Here is a 19,803-nt window from a genome sequence, read left to right on the forward strand (position 1 = left end):
GCTCTCTTACAGTTCACATTCATATTTAAATACCCTCGTCCAAAGCTTCCAAATGGGGGTTTTCACAGTTATTCAACAGAAGAACCATTTTAGGATCCCCAAATAACCTTTCAGTGATTAGTTACTAAAAGAACCATTTCCTAAGTCTTTGCACACAGCGCTTACTTCCAAGTTATGGTTGTTCTAAACCCCTCTTTATAAAACGGATAGTTCCACTCCTTGATTCTGATTGGATGAGCGGTGTTCGAAATTGTTGTAAATTACTCTACAAACGTATGCCTTTGAACTCATTACATCAGTATTGCCGCAGCTCCATATGTTTTTCAGAAAAATAACTTTGTAAAATGCTGAGTATTGACATATTTCTGCGGTTGAATCAAGATACCTTCTGATGTTCATTCATGTTTATTTAGTAAAGTGGAAGATATGATTGGGTCACATGCTGCTTCTGTCAAGGTAAAGAGCCTGAAAAAGGCTAGTACCAAAGCCAAAGCTGGGGTTTGTTGTGCCCATGTCCAAGTTGTAGCCATGGGCTCCGTTTGAAATAATGAAAATATCACAAAAAAATTAAATAAACATTGTTTGATATATCTTTGTTTTAAGTATTTTAAGTTTGTAGGTGCTCAGGTACAGAAACCGAATAATGAAATGTAAAATAGCATTGCAAAGTCCTCACTGTATAAATGAAATAAAGATTAACAGTAAGGACTCTGACAGCCGCAGGGGCAGTTTCTGCAAGGGTAACGCACCAAAGTGTGAAAAGGAGGGATTTTTTCACATTCAACCAGTGTTACATTTTGATGGATGACAACTGTAACGGAGGTGAAGACGATTAGGACTCAGTGATATAAAGGAGTTTTGTCCATTATTAGTGTGCAATCAAACAGACTGTGTGCGCACTCAATAACAGCTCTTTGCACAAGCACATTTCAGTATGGTTACATGTCTGGCAAGTGTTTTATAAAGTGAGGAAGCATGTTTTTATAGGAGTTTGCAATAGTCAGTGGTGTTTAAACAGCATTAACAATCACTGAGAGGAAGTGTTCACTGATATGTTGAGCTGCCTTCAGATCCCCACATTCGATACATTCAGAATGGTTTTATTTGCTTTTTTTAATTTGTGTTTTGCTCCGTTTAATGATTCTGAATATTACAGACAACTACGTGTGGTCCTGTTTGGTATTGCAGCTTGAATTGTAGTTTATAGAAAATGATCTAAAAAGAAAAAAATGTTTTTCTCCAAATTTTTGCTGTTGTGCTGTATATATAAATTGTGACTTTATTATTTTTTTTTTATCTTAAAAAATTATTACAGAAAAACATGTTCCATGAGAAGCATCCTCAAACTTAATCTTGAACTTGGTCAAACAATTATCTTAATTTTAAATGTTTTAATCTTAATATTTTTTTTTCTTTTTGTTATACTGGAATAAATCATACCAGGTTGTGTACTTATTATACATGGCGCACTACCTAAAACATTTTTCTTTTATGCTATCCTCTGGCAGTAGGTTGAAACTGCTAGTGGGGGCCCCACACTGTCGTAGGCCCCTATAATTATCACCACGTTTCACCCAACTACAGACGGCCATGGGTATTACACAATAAAGAGGCCAAAAAGGGTAGAAACTAATTCAGAAAAATCACTGAAATAACATTACTGGGCTAGTTTTGCATAGCAAGTGGGGTGTTTTTATTTATTTTTTATTTTTTGGCAACCCTGTCCCGTTAAAGAAACTCATGCAGAAGAAATCTTGATGTGTGTAGAGGGAATATTATTTACAAGTTTTCTGTTTCAGGTATAGTAAAGTATGTTCATTGAGTTATGCGGTTTAATATCGTTTATTATACAGTCAAACTTCCGCTTTGTTAAAACTGGTCTGGTTTAAGAGAGTATCCTACTGAGAGATAAGCTCAAATATAACTACATAAAAAGGTTAATCAAGACAAACTTTAAGTTGGCTTGAGAAAAGCCTGACCAGAAAGTTTGAAATAGTTTGAAAAGTCTAAAAAGTAAAACAAAAAAAAGTTTAAGCAGTTTAAAAAGTTGAAAGTTACATTTTAAGTCAAGTTAAAAAAAAATTATTTGCTATTATGGTTGCTAGGGTTCCCGATGGGGTTGCTAAGGTGTTGCAATGTGGTTGCTAAGGTACTCTGAGTGGTTGCTAGTGAACCCGTAGCAGTTGCTAAGGCATTGCTATGGGGTTTCTAAGGTAACTGGGTTGGTTGCTAGGGTACCTAGGATGGTTTCTAGGGTGTTGTTATGCAGTTGCTACTTGCTAGGGCACCGGAATGGTTGCTAAGGTGTTGCTAGGGTACCCCAAAGTGGTTACTAGGGTGTTGCTATGCGGTTGCCAGGGTACCCGGAGTGGTTGCTAGGGTGTTACTATGCAGTTGCTAGGGTACTCAGGATGGTTGCTATGGTGTTGAGATGCGGTTGCTAGGGTACCGGAGGGTTGCTAGGGTGTTGATATATGGTTGCTAGGGTACCCGGAGTGGTTGCTAAGGTGTGACAGCAGGTGGCTCTTATGGACCAGCAGCGATATAGCGTTTTCTTGCTTACTGCTGAAAACAAAGCAGCGCTGCACTTATAAAATACACTCCGCCTACTTCCATAATGCATTATACAAAGGCAAGATGAAAAGAAAATACCATCTAAATTTTTCTGAAGACAGTCAATGCCCCTCACATACAGTTACATAAAACCCCCACCCCCAAATGTATGGCAAATCATTTAAAATTGTAAATTTTGTATCATCAGCATCATTATATTTTTAACTAGCTCAGGGTGCATTATGTCATGTCCCTAGGGGTAATATATGTATAGATGCAAACAATGGCCTTCAGCTGGTCCTAAATGAACTGTAATCCACAGCTCCTTGGGAAAGATTGCTTTATTATCAAAACCAAAATGTTCAGCCCTGAATTCTGATATATAATGAATATTCTGAATATATAATAATGTGAGCTCAAAGGTGTATGTTTATAGAGTAATTTACAAAGGCTTTGAACGTGGCTTAACTGATCAGACTCTAGGACCAGAACTATCTATAATATAAGAAATGACACACTTGTGATTTAGAGGCAGGGTTATGAAACCTGCTCCGAAGAAGTGTGTTTGCAGTGTTAACCCTGCACCACGGTTCCCAATGTGTAGAGGCTGCAAAAATAAGAGGATGCAAAACTCATTATGTAAACAGGTCGTGCTGCAGTCGTCAATGACACTGCAAATATGCAAATAAGAACGTTAACCCGGGGTTTTAGAAAGTACAGTGTGAAACGTTAGTTTATGAAAACCCAGGATTGATTGTTAACCATGGGGAAATTATGAGCAGTGTGAAACGAGAATATAGATAACATCGGATTCCATTTCTCTCAAAGGAGAATTTCAAATAATGAAAGTGCGGAGAACATTTAATTTATCTGAAATACCCTTTTCTCTTCCTTTTGTTCAATATAACGATTCCATGAATGTTAAACAGAAATTCTTCATAGATCCACTGAAGCCAATGAAGAACCACTGTTATATATATATTTGTTTTTTCCGGACTAAAAGTCGCTCTAGACTATAAAGTCGCATTTATTTAGAACCAATAACCGAGAGAAAACATTACCGTCTACAGCCACGAGAGGGCGCTCTATGCTGCTCAGTGTAGGCTACAGGAGCACTGAGCAGTGTAGAGCGCCCTCTGACGGCTGTAGACGGTAATGTTTTCTCTGTTCATTTGTCTTAGTTCATTTCTCTTGGTTCATGTCAAATAAATTTTGATAAATAGGTCGCACCTGACTATAAGTCGCAGGACCGGCCAAACTATGAAAAAAGTGCGACTTATAGTCTGGAAAATACGGTATATATATTACTTGAATAAAGGACTTTTAAATGCAAACTTTGACATATTGACAACTTTCATTACCTATGTTTTTGGAAACATGGGACGTATTCTGAAGCCGGAGTTTGAATTCTCAAACATGGGGCATTAATATGCTTTATTACATTTAATATGATGTGTTAAATGTTTGTTGGTAACTGCTCTTTTTTAGTCTGAACACCCACACAAACACATGTAATGTGTGAAAACTTAAGATCGCAAGCCACAGATAAACAATCCACTAAAATGTTACTGTGAAGGCCGTGTCATTTACGGCAAATCAGATGTTCTGCGGCGAAATGCAGTGTAATGGAGGAGCATGAGGTACTTTCGGTTGTCGTGCGAATGTGTGAGCATGTATCTCACCACCTCTTTGCTTCTCTGCTTAGCACGAGAACAGACAAGTGCCGCCATTGGAGTTAACATCAGTGGTTGGAAGCACTGGCAGGCTAACCTAACCACATGCTGTTAAAAAAACCCACCACAAGTTTATAGTTCTCACACCAGTGATTAATCTAAAATTGTGTCATAATAATAAGTCATTGAAATCATTATGTTTGAGGATGCGTTCGTAAATTGACGGTGTGCCTATAAATACACAGAGGAGATTAATGTATTACCTCATCTATGGATATGATATTATACAGTATTAAATATATCCTAAATACTATAGAATTAAAAGAGATCTCAACAATGTCACAAACTGTTCTCTGCTATAAACATGCTAACACATTACTATTACAGCAAACAGAAAGGTTCAAATCTCCTGAACTATATGACAAACAAGCGGAGGAATAAAAGTTTCCTCTCAATCAAGATATACAGTATAGACTACAAAGGTTAGCAACTTCAGTATGATTCAGACAGCATGGTTTAAGACTCATATGCAGACAGAGTTGAACTTCAGTTAACAAAAATACTACAGTAGGAAGTCACAAAAACACACTTCACACACATCAAGAGGACAGGACCAATAGCAAAAGTCAATAGTAATAAAAAAAAACAACAGTGAAAGAGAATAATACAAGAATTTCATAGTAGTCAAAACTTCCCAAAGCTACATGATACACAAGCTATTTTGCAAAGCGGAAGTAAGCTATTTTCTGTGAATGTGCAAGTGTTCTCATTCATTAAAGCAAATCAAGGACTCAATATGATTTGGCGTCCTCTGTTGACTAGAAACGTGGACTGCAAGCTCAGTTTGTGTGTGTGTGTGTGTGTGTGTGTGTGTGTGTGTGTGTGTGTGTGTGTGTGTGTGTGTGTGTTTTAACTGAGATATCACACCTAAGGTGAAAGAATCATATCTAAAACTGAGAGTTTAGAATGACATTTTGTACTATAAATAGATTAGAAGTCATATTTAATATCAGCATGATTTCAAGCAAGGCTGCTGATATTCACTGCACGACTGTGAATGTGAAGTTGCATATATTATAACATATTATGTTAATTATATTACAAAATAGCATTCGGAACAATCTTTGTAGTTTATAGATTTTCATAAACTCGTATGTGACCGTCTTAAAATCCAGATGTCCAATAACAGAAAATTTTTTTCTCATCAAGTAGTTATATTCACTAATATGCAATAAATGACTAGGCCTACCTTATTCCAGTTAGTACTGCAACACCATGTCATTGCTATGTTTTCTAATGAATCTAATGAAATACTACACAACATTAAATTACATAAAATAACTTGTATGAATACATTGTATGTATACTTAGACCTATACGTATATCATGAAGATATAGGATTTAAACAATTTAGAGGACATAAGGTAATATTGAAATTATGGTTTAAAGTGTCAAATGTTTTAAGATAAATCACCTTAAATCTGAGACAGCTTTAAATGAGATATTTTAAGGTTATGTTCGGAGACTGTGGGATATACAGTTTACCTCAGCATCTCTGCAAGCTTGTGTCACGTCGGCCTCCAAACGTCTGTCTACATCCACGTGTTCATATCAATCTTGTGTTGTAATGAATACAAAGTTTTGGACCGGAAAACAACAACTTTTGGAAATGGATGACGGTTTGGAGGACGTCATGGGTTTGTTTTGAACGCCCTCTGGCGGTGCGACAGCGGTAGTGACGTGGTCGGATGTTTACGATCTCCATGGCAACAACTGTCCCAATCGCTCCCAAATAAAACACGCACCAGTTAAACGCAGACATGAGCGTCTCTGTGACTCGCACCTTTCAGAAGAAAAATGAGGGCAGTAGGGGATTCAGACCACAGAGGACCTATGATTATCTGTACGGTGAGTTACAGCTGCAAACTAATGGCCTGTTTGACCATTAATATATTCGGATGTTATAAAAGAGTCCATATTGTGTTGATTATTATTTAAAAACTCTGATGTGTTGAACTGTGGGTGTTGGTGCTGCTTTAGACCCTGTGTACACATTGTCAGCTGATGTGGATCACGCCAGGGAAAACTTTCGTGCTCATGCCTCGGTGGATCGAGTGGTAAGTTGACAGACCCATCAAAGAAAGCAACCACAAACACTGCACAGTTCACCGTGTGCTAATAATGTTTCAGATTTTGCAGATTTATGTGGATACTGAGTCCTTGAACTTTGTGCTGCTACTTCCATGTAAACACTGGAGACAATGTTGTTTTCCACTGCGAACTTAAGTTCATGTTTGATGAACTCTGACTTTGATTGGGCAGAGAGAAAACACACTGACCCAAAACAGGACTCACAGTAGCCTGTATGTAACTCATTCTGGCTGAATTAAAACAAGTACTTGTCACAGAAATGATTTACTCAAAAAAGGGAATATAAAATTACATAATTACTTCTATTGTCTTTGAAATAGCCAAATTGGCAGATTTACTGGCAAAATGTATGTTAAACTAAAATATACTTGTATGTAATTTATTTGAATATAACTGATATCTCATATCTGTACCAATGAAGTTGCAATTAAGTATATAACTTTAAATAAAAACGCACTAAAGTTAAAATTATAATCTTTACATGCTTTAGAATGTTACTCAAAACAGAATCATTCGTGTATAATCATGACAAAATATTATCAAAACATAATAAATTAATATAAACACTATGCACAGTTTTTAGTCCACATGTAGCATGGTTCCAAGTTATTAATGTATTTTTCTAAGTAAGTAAAAAAAACGTGATACTTGCAATTAATTATTATTTTTTTTACACATGGAATGAAAAAAGAAGATTGCAAATATATCAGCATTCAAGTACCATATTAAGAGAAAAAAAAGTCTTATGCTGGTTAAATAGGTCTGTAATGCTGCAACTCTGAGGTGCTAAATTGCTTTAGGTAATTGAAAGATAATGGAGTACCCTGCTGACACTGAAGTGGTTATTTTGAGTTATTACGGGTCTCTCTGAAATACTTGATTCTGATTGGTCAATCACCGCATTCTGCTCACTAAACAGTGAGCTATATTGTTCCTGGCAGCCTGTATCCACACTGTGCTGGTTTCTTGTCTCTCGAATCACAACACTCTCACACTATTTCAGCTCAAATCCAAATTTCAGGTGCATTTATTTATTAATCTTGTTTGTTAATCTCTCAGACAACGTACAGCCAGTCGTTATCACATCATGAATTCTCTTTTGTGTAGGACAGTCTAGCCATCAGTGAGAAATACAATACAATTATTTAGAGCTGAAAATGTGACTCTTTTATCTCATGGCCAGCACAATACCCTTTGTATCCTCTGGGTATTGCTAGTGAACACAAAAACTTTTTTTGAAAATGAATTTGAAAATAATTAATGGCACTAATGTCATTCAAATTTTGAATGATGGTGTTTTTGAATGATGTATTAAAAAATATAAAAAATGGAAATAACCATTAACATTTTTGTTTCATTCTTAACACATCAGAAACCTTAAAAGACTCGTATCATGGGGAATGAAAATGCCTCTGATCTTTGGAAATAAAAGTTTATTGAATGAAAGCTTTCCGTAATTTTATGTACTCACAACATCTTTCCCAGAAACCGAACAAATCCTTTTATTGATTGTAAAGTGGAGAGATGTTTTGTTCTGTACTTAAACATTATAAATGTACCAAAAAAAAAAAAAAACAGTATGTTATGACCTTGTAAGAGTACAAACAGTTGTGTTGTGTCTCTGTCAGCGGAAGGTTCCAGAATTTAACTCCATGTTTAGTAATCTGCCACATCACCCTCGTTTCACCTTACGCCTCGAAGCCACCGAGCCTGTGCCTGTGTTCATCGATCGACGCTGGCGAGGCTTGGCCGAGCAGAAGAGACAGGCCCTGCAGCAGCTGACGGGGTAACAAATGATTTACATGATGAAAATAAATCTATTTTTATTACCATACCTTTTTTGCATTGTGCATTTTTGTGATATTTAGCATTTAATAAACACATTTCCCACAGATAGTATTATCCACTGAATGATTGAGCTGTTTTCTTTTCTTTTCTTTTGAGTTATTTCTTTTTTTGTGGATTCTTTAGGGATAATTGAATGTTTACTATATTCTTTTGCAGTGCACATAATATATATATATATATATATATATATATATATATTACTGTTCAAAAGTTTGGGGTCAGTAAGGTTTTTTGATGTTTTTGAAAGGAGTCTCTTACTCTCTGAACCTTGCAAGGTTGAAAAGAAAATGCAGTCAACAGTAAAATTGTGAATTACTACAATATAAGCAACTGTTTTGTTTAATTGCAAAGCTGAAATTTTAAGTAGCTAAATAATTATAATATGCTGATTTGGTGCTCAAGAAACATTTTGATGAATGTTGAAAACATTTGAGCTGTTTAATATTTTCGTGGACACCGTTATGTTTTTTTTTTTTTCAGGATTCTTTGATGAAAAGAAAATTCTAAATAACAGCATTTATTTAAAATAGTGGTCTTTTGTACCATAAATGTCCTTACTGTCACTTTAGATCAGTACAGTGCATCCTTGCTGATTAAATGTATTAATTTAACTTTTGAGTGATAGTGTATGCTGTATATGCCAATATTGTTAATCCTGAATCATTTTGTGTCTGTGAAAGGGTTGTGTCTCAAACACATAGACCAAACCACACAGATGTGACGGGAATGGACCGCTGGAAGTTTTTCAAACGGTAGGATATAGAGAAAAGTGAATGTGAATGACAATAGCTAAACAAAAGCTGTTATTTTTTTAACAGGTAAAGTGAACAAATAAGAATAATGTTTTTCTCTTTCACTTTCTTTCCTTCTTTTTTTCTGCCATTTTCCTTTCTCTCAGTCCTCTCATTCCTTTCGCTCAACAGATTCCTCCTGATGTAGTATTTGCTTTGCCAAAGTAAGTCAAATTGTGCTTGACACTTCACCTGCAGCTTCTATCAGAGTTAAAATCTGGACTTTCTCACTATCTTTCTATACATCTGTCTTGACACTAATTTTTCTCACAGATCTGACTTCCTTTCTGCTTCTGATGGAGATGAAAAACGGTCCCCTACTCCGTTCCAGCGGACCGTGGGAGTTCAGACTGATTATCGGGAGAGTGAGACACAAACAGACCCCTTCACTCCAGACTATGCGGTTCGTCCTGGGACAGCCCCCCCTGAGCTGCTCACACTGGCCACACTCACATGGGGTAAACAGCACTTAATATAATAATCATAAATAATACGTGTCTCTCACCAGTGCCTAATCTAATCTAATATAGACTGACACTGAAACAATGTTGCAAAAACCTTTGCATGTGAAACTTCAAGCATTTGCTGTCTTGGGACTAACAGTGGTTGTTTTCAGGCCGTGGGCTGCCTGCAGGGCTGGCAGAAGTAGAGATGATTGAGAGGGCAAGACTGAAGAGAGCTTGGGAGGCAACTCTGCCTCCGCTGAATGACCTCTCTCAGCTGGACAAGAGAAGAAGGATGATGGAGGAGATGGAGAGGAAGGAGTGGGCATTCAGAGAGAACGAGATAGAGAAGTGAGCACTGCTTATAGGAATAGTTTTCTGAGTTTGATTCATTTATGCAGTTCACTCACACATTATTTACAGTGGTTGGATATTTGCCAAAAAAAAAAAAAAATTCCAAGTGGCTGTGCAGAATGTCTCCTCTGCCATGTTGCCATCAAATAATTTTTTTTTACTTGCTACTGCAAACAAAAGCTTACAACACTTGCTCCGCCTCCAAAGTCTCCTGATTGGTCCTTTGTTTTGGAACTAGCTTTGATGATCAGCGATGTGCATTGGTTGAAATAATTTTAACTTGACAAAACGTCATATACAAGATGCTGAGAGTGATTGGAAACGCAAGGAAAACAGATGTCCATCTAGAGAATGTTTACATAGAAAACAATGGAAAAGTAGTGCAATGGAATGGATAAACGCATTCTGTGTGAGCAGCCCCTTAAGAGTCTAAAGAATAGGCTACTCTTAAGTTTACTGCCACAAGCACAAACACATTCGTGTTGACTGTTGATGTTCTTCGTGTGTTTTGTTAGGCTGCAGGAGGCACGGCTGACCCTGCTGGTGCAGCTTCTGCGTCAGAGGGAGGAGAAGCAGGAGGAGGTCAAGATGGATCGACTGGATGTGAGCTTTTCCCAGCACCAGCAAGAGAAGGAGGCGCAGATTAAGAAGATACGCAATGAATACATCATTTGTGAGGCCACAGTCAGATATACCATCTATCATACTTAAGTTGCACTTAAAAGGACCCATTCTGTTTGTGGCAGTAATGGTGAAATCACAACTGACGTTTTGTGGCTTTTAGAAAAGCGTGTTTTTGCTTTTAGACCAAATACTGTATGCTACAAGGATGTGATTTTACCATATTTGTACAAATTTCCATGTTTTGACCTGAAAAAGGTGCGTTTTTCCATGCATAATAATAACGTAGCTTCTGATAGCGCTGCATGAGTTATCAGGGTCATCTAGTGGTTGTGTAGTAAACATAATATAAGTAATAAAATCATTATTATTAAATGGGGAAAAATAAGCTTCTGTAGCTGATCATATACTAGTAAAATATGAAACATTGACAGAATAACCTTTAACATATATAAACATTTCAAACCTTTCTCTTCAGACCAAAAATGTAGATGAATCACTTTACCACATTTACACACACAGAAAAGAAAACCATGAATTACAGCCTTCTACAAAAAATTCTGTGAGGCATGAGTAAAAGCCATCATTCCTACAAAACTACGAATTCAAATCTTCAGCCAAATGAATCATATAATGAATTAAGAGCTGTCAGGACATCTGTTTTTAAACGTTTACTAGACGTTTAAGTCGTTTTATTATTCTGATTTATGAAATAATAAGCATGTAGAAGCTGAAGAATCATTTTATTGATCATTGTCCTGTTTCTCACAGCATTGCGGAAGCTGCTGGCTAAACGGAGGAATGTGGAGGGAAAGCTGCAGAGACGTGATATTATAAAAGATTACTCAGATTATGGGTTTCAGACATACGCACCTCGGTCACGGATTGGTCAGATCCCGGACCGAAATTCCGACCGCAACGTGGTCAAGAGTCACTTTCTCAGCACGTATGAAGGTCTGCTTCCGTTTACAGATGTTGTTTTCCTTGCGACAATTCAGGATACTGTAAAGTTTATAGTCTTTTTTTAAGTTGAATGCACATAACATTTTTATTCTATTATACTATTTAAATGTCTTTCTTTGTTTGATATATTCTGATATTCTTTATTTGTTTACTTTATTATTTGTAAATGTTATCCATAAAACTCAATTACCCTATTGTACTTCTTCTGAAATCAGAGTTTATTGAGGAGAGTTTATTCAGCGCGTGTGAATAACATTGTCATACCACTTAAAAAATATAAAAATAAAAAGTTGATAAATGTGGATAATTTTATAAAAGTACACAAATCCAGTGTTTATATAGTAATTTTAGTCAGTCCTGAAAACAAAAAAACTAAACTTTTTAAACTTGTAAAAAAAAAAAAAACGTTCGACATCAAATTGCATTACATATTTTTTTATTTTTTATTTATTATTATTATTTTACAAAGCACTGCACATGACATGCAAAAAATAAAAATGAATTAATTAATTGTGTGCACAATTTACTAATTTGTTCTCACACGATTTAGTCTACGATTTTTTATCGTGCATGCCATGTGAGGGACTCACATTTTTTTTATATATACATTATATTATAGATACAATTTTTATATTCTGAATCAGATCATTCTGGTTATTAATCAAAGATTGATTTTTCTTAGCAATTACAATAATGTCTAAAACCTAGTGAACAGAGAATTGAGGTTTAAAAATTGCTTCAGATCAGAATATCATAGAGATTTAGGTGCATTTTTTTTGTTGTTGGTGTTTGAGAAAATGTATGTTATTTAGTTTAAAATAAGTTATTTTAGCTGAATTTTGAATCACTAGGGATGTGGTGAAGGCCTGCAGTGACATCTCTGTGTTTCTCAGGGCTGTTAGAACTGGAGACAGGTCTTTCTGCTTCTGTCATGGAGCCTCGAATCAAAGTGCCAAGACCTAAAGTGACTAAAGGCTTCATCTCACGCTCAGCCCGCAGAGAACTAGAGCTCATGAAGACTCATCAGGTAATGAGCAGCTGGCTGGAGGTGTATGCAGTGACAGATATCCCCCTGAACTCTCCTTTCCCACTAGGCTCTGAAGGAGGAAAAGGGCCGTGTGGTGGAAAAGAAGCCTTTGCGGTTCCTCTTTAAGAGGGAAAAACCTGCTCCACGACCTCCAACCCCTGCGGTGGAAGATCCCCCACAGGTACAACCCACATACATGCTGTAGACAATTCAGGATTTCCTTCTTAGATCTGGCTTTTGATGAGAAAGTATGCAGGTTGCAAGTCTGATGTGTTTCATTTTAAGCATGTAGAAGTTCTTATGCATCTATGACTCTGAGATATCGATGTAATGTCTATAACAGGGAGATGAGGAGAGGGAACTGGCCGTTATCTTTCTGCAGAAAGTGCTGAGAGGAAGATCCACACAGAATCAGGTACGGCTCAGCGGGCGGAGCGGGGTTTTCTAACTGACGGCTCGTATAGTCATCGATGTGACTAGATAATGATGTCTGATGGTTGGCAGATGTTCGAGGGCAAAGAGAAACGGTTGGAACTGATCCAGGAGCTGCGCACCACCCACGCACTGCAGAAGGAGGAACAGGACAAGAAGGAGGTGGAAAAACAGGTCAAACTCGCCCTGCAGAGACAGAGAGACATCCAGTCTGAAAAAGTAAGACCGGAGATGTATGTTTATGATATGAAAATAAGCACCTGCTGTAGCATGTGAACTTTGACTGCTGAAACTACACACTTATCTCAGTACAATCAAAATACAGTTTTTTTAGGCAGCTGTGCTTGGGCATGTGCCGCAAATCTTTTCTGGGCTTCTCAGCATGGGTCACATTTTCCTGTTTTGAAATGAAACCGTTCAGTGAACTATGAAAACATTTTCTTTCCCTTTTCATTTTTAGAATTCAAAACCTTCTCCCAGTGAGAAGTAATAGAAAATAATGAAAGCTACGTTTAACTCAGTCACTGGTCATTTGATACAGATAGACTTTGATCGTAAAGGTTTGTGGAGCAGATTTTATTATTAAAGGAATAGTCACACAAAACTGAAAATCTGCTGAAAATGCACTCACCTTTAGGCCATCCGAGATGTAGATGAGTTTGATTCTCCATTCAAACAGATGCAGAGATATTTGGCATTACATCATTTATGCAGTGAATGGGTGCCGTCAGAAAGCGAGTTCAATCATTTGATAAAAACATCACAATAATCCACTCGATTCTAGTCCTTCAATTATCATCTTTTGAATTTAAAAGCTGGATTTCTGTAATAAATAAAATAAAATGTTAAATCCATCAAGGCATTTTTACTGTAAAAGGTCACTGTAGCCAAAATGTGAGTCGCTTATCCATAAATCAAAAAGTCCATCACATACACAAATTTATTTATTATTATTTTTTTTACTGTTTTCACTTGTAAACAGTGCTTGTTCTCTGAATATTTCTCGTGTGATTCAGACAAGACGCCTTTTTCACTTCAGAAATCAGTATTATGGACAGAAGACTCAAATTTTAGCCAGAACCAATGGTTTGAAGTTTTGAATCTCTTTAATATTTGTTTCATATTAACATACATTAATTGTCTTGTGGATTACTGTGATGAGTTTATCAGCTGTTTTCACTCTATTCTGATGGCACCCATTCACTGCAGAGGATTCTCTGGTGAGCAAGTGATGCTATGCAAAACCTTTCATTTTGAGGTATACTATTTGATAATTATTTGATCACTTGTAAAAGCATAGCATACATTTCAATTAAAAGGAGGAATTTTATTAAGGATTTTAAATACACAAACAAATAAAAATAATCTATTTAATGTTAAAGAAAAAAAAAACATAAAATACATTATTGCCTTTGGACAAAAACAGAAAAAAAAAAAAAAAAAACAGGAAAAAAAAAAAAAAAAAAAAAAAAATATATATATATATATATATATATATATATATATATATATATATAATATATATGTTATGAGCCTATGTGTGGTCTAAAATAATAATCATAATAAAAAAAAGTAACCGAACGAGACAATGTAAGGATGAACTATGATGAGCTAGGATATCTCATGTACTAAACTGATTAAATTCTTTTTCTTCACTGTCTTTCTCTCAGGTGTCTCAGATTGAGTCCTGCATATCTGGGCTGTCTGGAGGAGTGATAGTGGACATGCTGGACTTTCTCTCTAAAGAGCTGCTCCGGCTGCAGGAGGAGAGGCGGATCCATGCCTTCACCCTATTGGCTGAGAGAAACCGTCGTATCCGTGAGGCTGAGGAGAGTGGAAGACGGCAGATCGAGGAAAGGAGACGCAGAGAGGAGGATGAGATATTTAAACAGGTCACTAGAACATCCATTCACAATAAATACTGTATGCTCCTAGTTCTACCTAACAAAACCATACACTACCATTCAAAAGTTTGGGGAATTATTTTGTAAAATTTGGCAGTTTATGCAGCAAGGAATGCGATAAACTGACCAAAAGTGACAGTAAATATCACAAAAGATTTTGATTTTAAATAAATGCTGATCTTTTTCATTTTTGTTCATCAAATAATCATGAAAAAGGTGTCGGTTTCCACAAAAATATTAGGCAGCACAAGTGTTTTCATCATCAATAATAATAAGAAATGTTTCTTGAGCTGCAGATCAGCATATTAGAATGATTTCTGAAGGATGATGGGACTGAAAATTCAGCTTTGTCATTTCAGGAATGTAACGTTTTGAAACATTCATACAGAAACCCTTTTAAATTGTAATAATATATTTTTACTGTAATTTTGATCAAATAGACATAGCCTTGGTTAGCATAAGAGACTTTTCAAATTCTGTACAAAATAAAAAAATGACCTCTAACTCCTGAACATTAGAGTATGTTACTGAAAGTAAATGGTTTATTTTCTCTGCTAAAGCAAATTGCCATAGAATTCTTCAATGTCACGACCCAATCAAAATGTGTGTCCCAGTCATATTGTGTTATATAATTCACTCTTGTACTACAACCAGCATCTTTGCATCTTTTCAGTCTGAGATCTCATGTCTATCTGTGTATCATTTGGTATCAGGTGGTCAAGATGCATCAGGACACAGTAGACATGTACCTGGAGGATGTGATCCTGGGCTCCATTAACCAGACAGCTGATGCTCAGGCCAGAGAGGAGATTCACCGCACGGCCGAGGAGCTGAACAACATCACCTATGCCATGGAGGAGACGTACGTTCTTGGTCACGGATGCTGTGACATCCAGCTGAACCAGTTTTGAAGACCTCACAACTAGATTGCTTATTGTTGACCATGAACCACAAACTAGATATTTCAGCAAGGTCAAACTATTTTAAATGATCAAAATAAAACATTTCACTGAATGCTCCTGAGGAAAAGGGATAAAATATATAAATGCACCTTTAGATTTCAATATGTAGAAAAGATTCCCTCAGCCCTGTCCTGACATTCAAAGGCTGCATGTTTCTCGCTGATAGTTGTTTACGTCAGAGGTTTTATTAAATTCAAGATCATTTTTGAGCTACCAAGTGAATAGACCCAAACAGTGTGAATGCATTCTGTTATTATAACCTTTTCATAATTTCCTTGAATAATTTGTATAAAGACAGGCCATATAAAATAAAGACCTTGATAAAATAAAATAATATAAAATAAAATAAAATGATGCATGTAAGGTGCACATTAGATGACTCTTTGGCTTTCAGGAGGTCTTGAAATGAAAATATGCTTAGATTTATCTACAGGACGACTTCCACCCATTGTGCTCTGCCTGTTTAAAAACTCTGCAACATATGAACTTTCTTATCCTGCAAGGCAAAATACAGAGAAGCACAGTCACAACTTAGGAAAAAATAATCTGTGACTATATATATACTTTCCCTCAATAAATAATAAATTGTGGATGTCAGATGTGGTAGCACACCCATAGGAAGTCACTAGAATCAGATGCTTTGTATTTGCAGGCATATCACTAATCTGATGACCATTGTATGACCCAGTTATGAAGAGCATTGTTACTGTATGTGTCCTTCAGCGAGGCTGCCAGCACAGGCTGTAGTAGAGCGTTTCCTTTATCACAAAGCGAATCGAGCTGTTATGTCTTTCTCGCTCTGTGTATACGTGCAGGAGGAACAGTCAGCAGTCTGAAGAGATCGTGGCAGAACTCGTCTACAGATTCCTCATTCCTGAGGTCCAGAAGACTGCTGTCAGAGAAAGAGGTGAGTTATTCAATCAGGCAGATAATCAGTAAAATACCAAGCTATTACAGGACAAGCCAAGTTAGACCTTAATGTTATTATCTACGTAACCTTGTGCCATTTAAAAGAAAGTGCTGTTTTTCTTTGGAGTGCAAAGAGATATAAGGAGCAGAATGCACCACCTTGCTCTTCTAGATACAATGAAAAGAGATGCTTACTAAGATCGTCAAGCTCTAAAGGACAAAAAAAAAATCTTATGCTGTATAATATATATATATATGTATAAAATGTGTGTGTGTGTGTGTGTATACTGTATATATACAGTATATGTATGTGTATATACAGTATTTATATATAATTACTATACAATAATATTAATATGAAACTATCAATTGAATAACAAATATAAAAAAATATATTTGATTAATTATTTAAAAAAGTGCAATCATGTGAGGGTGAGTAGAATTGGGCCAGCAGGAAACAAAAAATCACTAGTCTTGGGGTTTAAGTCTTTAAACGGGTAATGAAATATTACATTTAGCATTTCACCTCAAGTGACAAAAGGATAAGCAGGTGATAACGCTGCCTATTTTTCCATTACTGAGACATTAAGTGTCATAAAAGCTGGTCGTGCATGAAAGCATGCGTTTCTGAAGTTGCAGACCACACAAACATAGAGAACAAAGACTTATTCAAAAATGAACAGTTTTTTAAGGCTAGTTCAATGTTCGGTTTAGATTTATAGTGACATTGCAAACATCTTTCTGCTCTATGTAGTGCACTCTATTGATGTCTTAAAAGATTTGAAAAGCCTCTTGCAGGTCTTTTCACTGCTAAAAACTGTCACTTTACCAGTATGGCCTATTTGTTAAGCTTGACATTTTAATGACCTGTGGTTTTGACATGTGTTTGTATCACAGTGGGAGTCATGTGGCCTGTGTATTTAATGAATTATCCTCACTATTTGCCACAGTCTGTTTTTAATTCCCTATTTCCCCATTATTAGCCTCTATGTAACAAAGACCCTGTATATGCACTCACAACTCTGTCTCCTCTCTACAGCTTGTTCAGGTGACAGTAACCACATGACTTTCTACATACAGCAAAACTGAAATGTATGATTTGTTGGGGATATTAAACCAAAAATTTCTTTCTTTGAATCATTTACTCTCTCCACGTCCTACAATGCTGTGTGATGTTTATTTCTTCTGTGAAACATAAAAGCAGAAGAAAGTTACACAATGCTTTCCATACATTAAAAGCAGATTGTGACCTGTGACTGTTAACTTTCATTAAGAACAAAAAGCAGCATAAGTGATCACTAATGAACAAGTCTAAATATAAAAATAAGTGGAAAAATACATTGAAAGCAGCCACAGTTATCAGTCTCCCATTAAATTCCTGGCAGGTATGAGTTATTTAATTAGTCTTTTGATAATATTGTTTAAACAGAAAAAACAAATGCCATTATAAAATATATATATATATATATATATTAATAATTTGGCACCTTTCATCAAGTGACAGCTTTAACTCAACTCTAGGTGGCACTATATTAAATAACTTTTTGTTTTTGCTAACCTAACTGTGTAGCTTAGAAACAAAGCAGATTTTTATCTGAATCCTAAGTGCCCTAAGTCTCCATGCATATCAATTTTCATAAGGATTTATTTCATTTTTCCATTTGGACGTGTTTTTATTCAGGTTGTCTTGTCTCTCAGAACAGACATATGACTCAGCATTGTCCCACCAATTGAAAAGCACTTGAAAAATGTACTATTTGCTCATTTTCTTTTAGTTCGTCAGAGCCAGAGAAGGCATCTGGAAGCAGCTCGTTCGATCATCAGTAGCAGCTCTGGATCTTCTGCGGTCTCCCAGCCCCCATCTCCCTCAGACAGAGCCTCCTATGCAGTCCTGAATGACATACTCAGCCAAGTAGAGGACGCTGTTCCCAGAACTGTGACCCCAAGAGACCCTGGACCAGCACAAAACAATCTGACCAGTGATCCAACATCAGCAGATGCTCCCGACGGGAACGGAAAACATGCAGATTGAGCCCATGAGCAGTAAAACAAAACATTAAATTCTTGACCTTTACATAGTCATAATAACTCACTTGATTTGTCCTACCGTACTTATAGAGACAGAAAGAGTGAATGAACTTTGAAAGAACAGTACAAAGTTAATGGTTACGCAATAAAACCAGTAAGTGCCACTTTTTATCATTAATAATGGAACACATCAAAGTCTGTAATTAATTGGAAATGAAAGCATAGCTTAAAAGCAAAGGCTTTCAGACATCTTCATTTTCATTTGTAAGAGAAAAACTCAATAAAAGACCCTCATCTGGAACAATTTCCAGTATTGGCCTATTAGGCTCTAACATGGGTGGCTTTTTCTCTGAGCATTAGGTCCAATAGATCCTGTCTGAGAAATGGGCTGTATCTCCTAAAAAGATAGACAGAATGATAAGGGAGATTTAGGTGGCCTATACGCTGTTCCTCCAAGCTCTAATGAGGATCTGTAGATCTTATGTTCCTTATTAAATCGCTTATTCAAGTGTTTGTGAACCTAACCAAAACTCGTTCACATTTACATGAAAGCTCAAATTTCAATCCTACAGTCTGTCTTCTGACTACCTGTGTGAATCATCCATATAATCCGCTTTGCATAACACCCTGCATTTAACTGAACATGCACAAATACGTTTAGCATTCTTTAGTGTGAGTTGGAGGCTCTGTCTCACAGCTTTGTTGTTGTAGTTTTTTGGCAGTAAAAAAAGAGTTGCATGCTATTATAATTGCAGCCAGTGTCTAAATGTAGTGTGAAGATGACTATAAAAGGTAAAAGTGGAAATGTGTACTTTCTGTGAACAAAGGTGTTCAGTTTGTGACCATAAATCTCAAAAGACAATTATAATTTTTCAAGAATGAGGATTTGCAGTTCATTAGCAATTTAAGTTTGCTAATGCAATTTAGCGAAAAACGCTGATTTCGCCTATTCAATTATTTAGTTTAGCCTGTGATTAGCCTAGTTTTGGCCAGTTTTAAAACACAGAAGTGAGTCTTCTTTTGAAGGATTTACTTTTGGGTTATGACTATGATTTATGTTGTAGAGCTTAAACTAAAGATCAACAAAGTTATAAGTAGTCTGTGTTTTAATTAATTAAGGCTAAATTACTGGTATGCTATACGT

The 19,803-nt window shown here is 36.2% G+C and overlaps 1 protein-coding gene across 1 annotated transcript; it reads left to right on the top strand.

Moving 5' to 3' along the window:
• The first annotated feature begins 5,964 nt into the window (after positions 1 to 5,964).
• cfap91 (cilia and flagella associated protein 91) lies at positions 5,965 to 18,978 on the top strand. Its single transcript, XM_026272409.1, has 17 exons — positions 5,965 to 6,134; positions 6,267 to 6,343; positions 8,006 to 8,163; positions 8,906 to 8,977; positions 9,124 to 9,180; positions 9,290 to 9,474; positions 9,633 to 9,810; positions 10,329 to 10,486; positions 11,206 to 11,388; positions 12,291 to 12,424; positions 12,492 to 12,605; positions 12,768 to 12,839; positions 12,929 to 13,075; positions 14,527 to 14,748; positions 15,474 to 15,622; positions 16,538 to 16,629; positions 18,407 to 18,978. The coding sequence occupies exons 1-17, from the start codon at positions 6,047 to 6,049 to the stop codon at positions 18,661 to 18,663; spliced, it is 2,343 nt and encodes a 780-aa protein (XP_026128194.1). The 5' UTR covers positions 5,965 to 6,046; the 3' UTR covers positions 18,664 to 18,978.
• Positions 18,979 to 19,803: the final 825 nt, after the last annotated feature.

This window comes from Carassius auratus, chromosome 9, assembly GCF_003368295.1.
Source record: "Carassius auratus strain Wakin chromosome 9, ASM336829v1, whole genome shotgun sequence".
NCBI classification, from domain to species: Eukaryota; Metazoa; Chordata; class Actinopteri; order Cypriniformes; family Cyprinidae; genus Carassius; species Carassius auratus.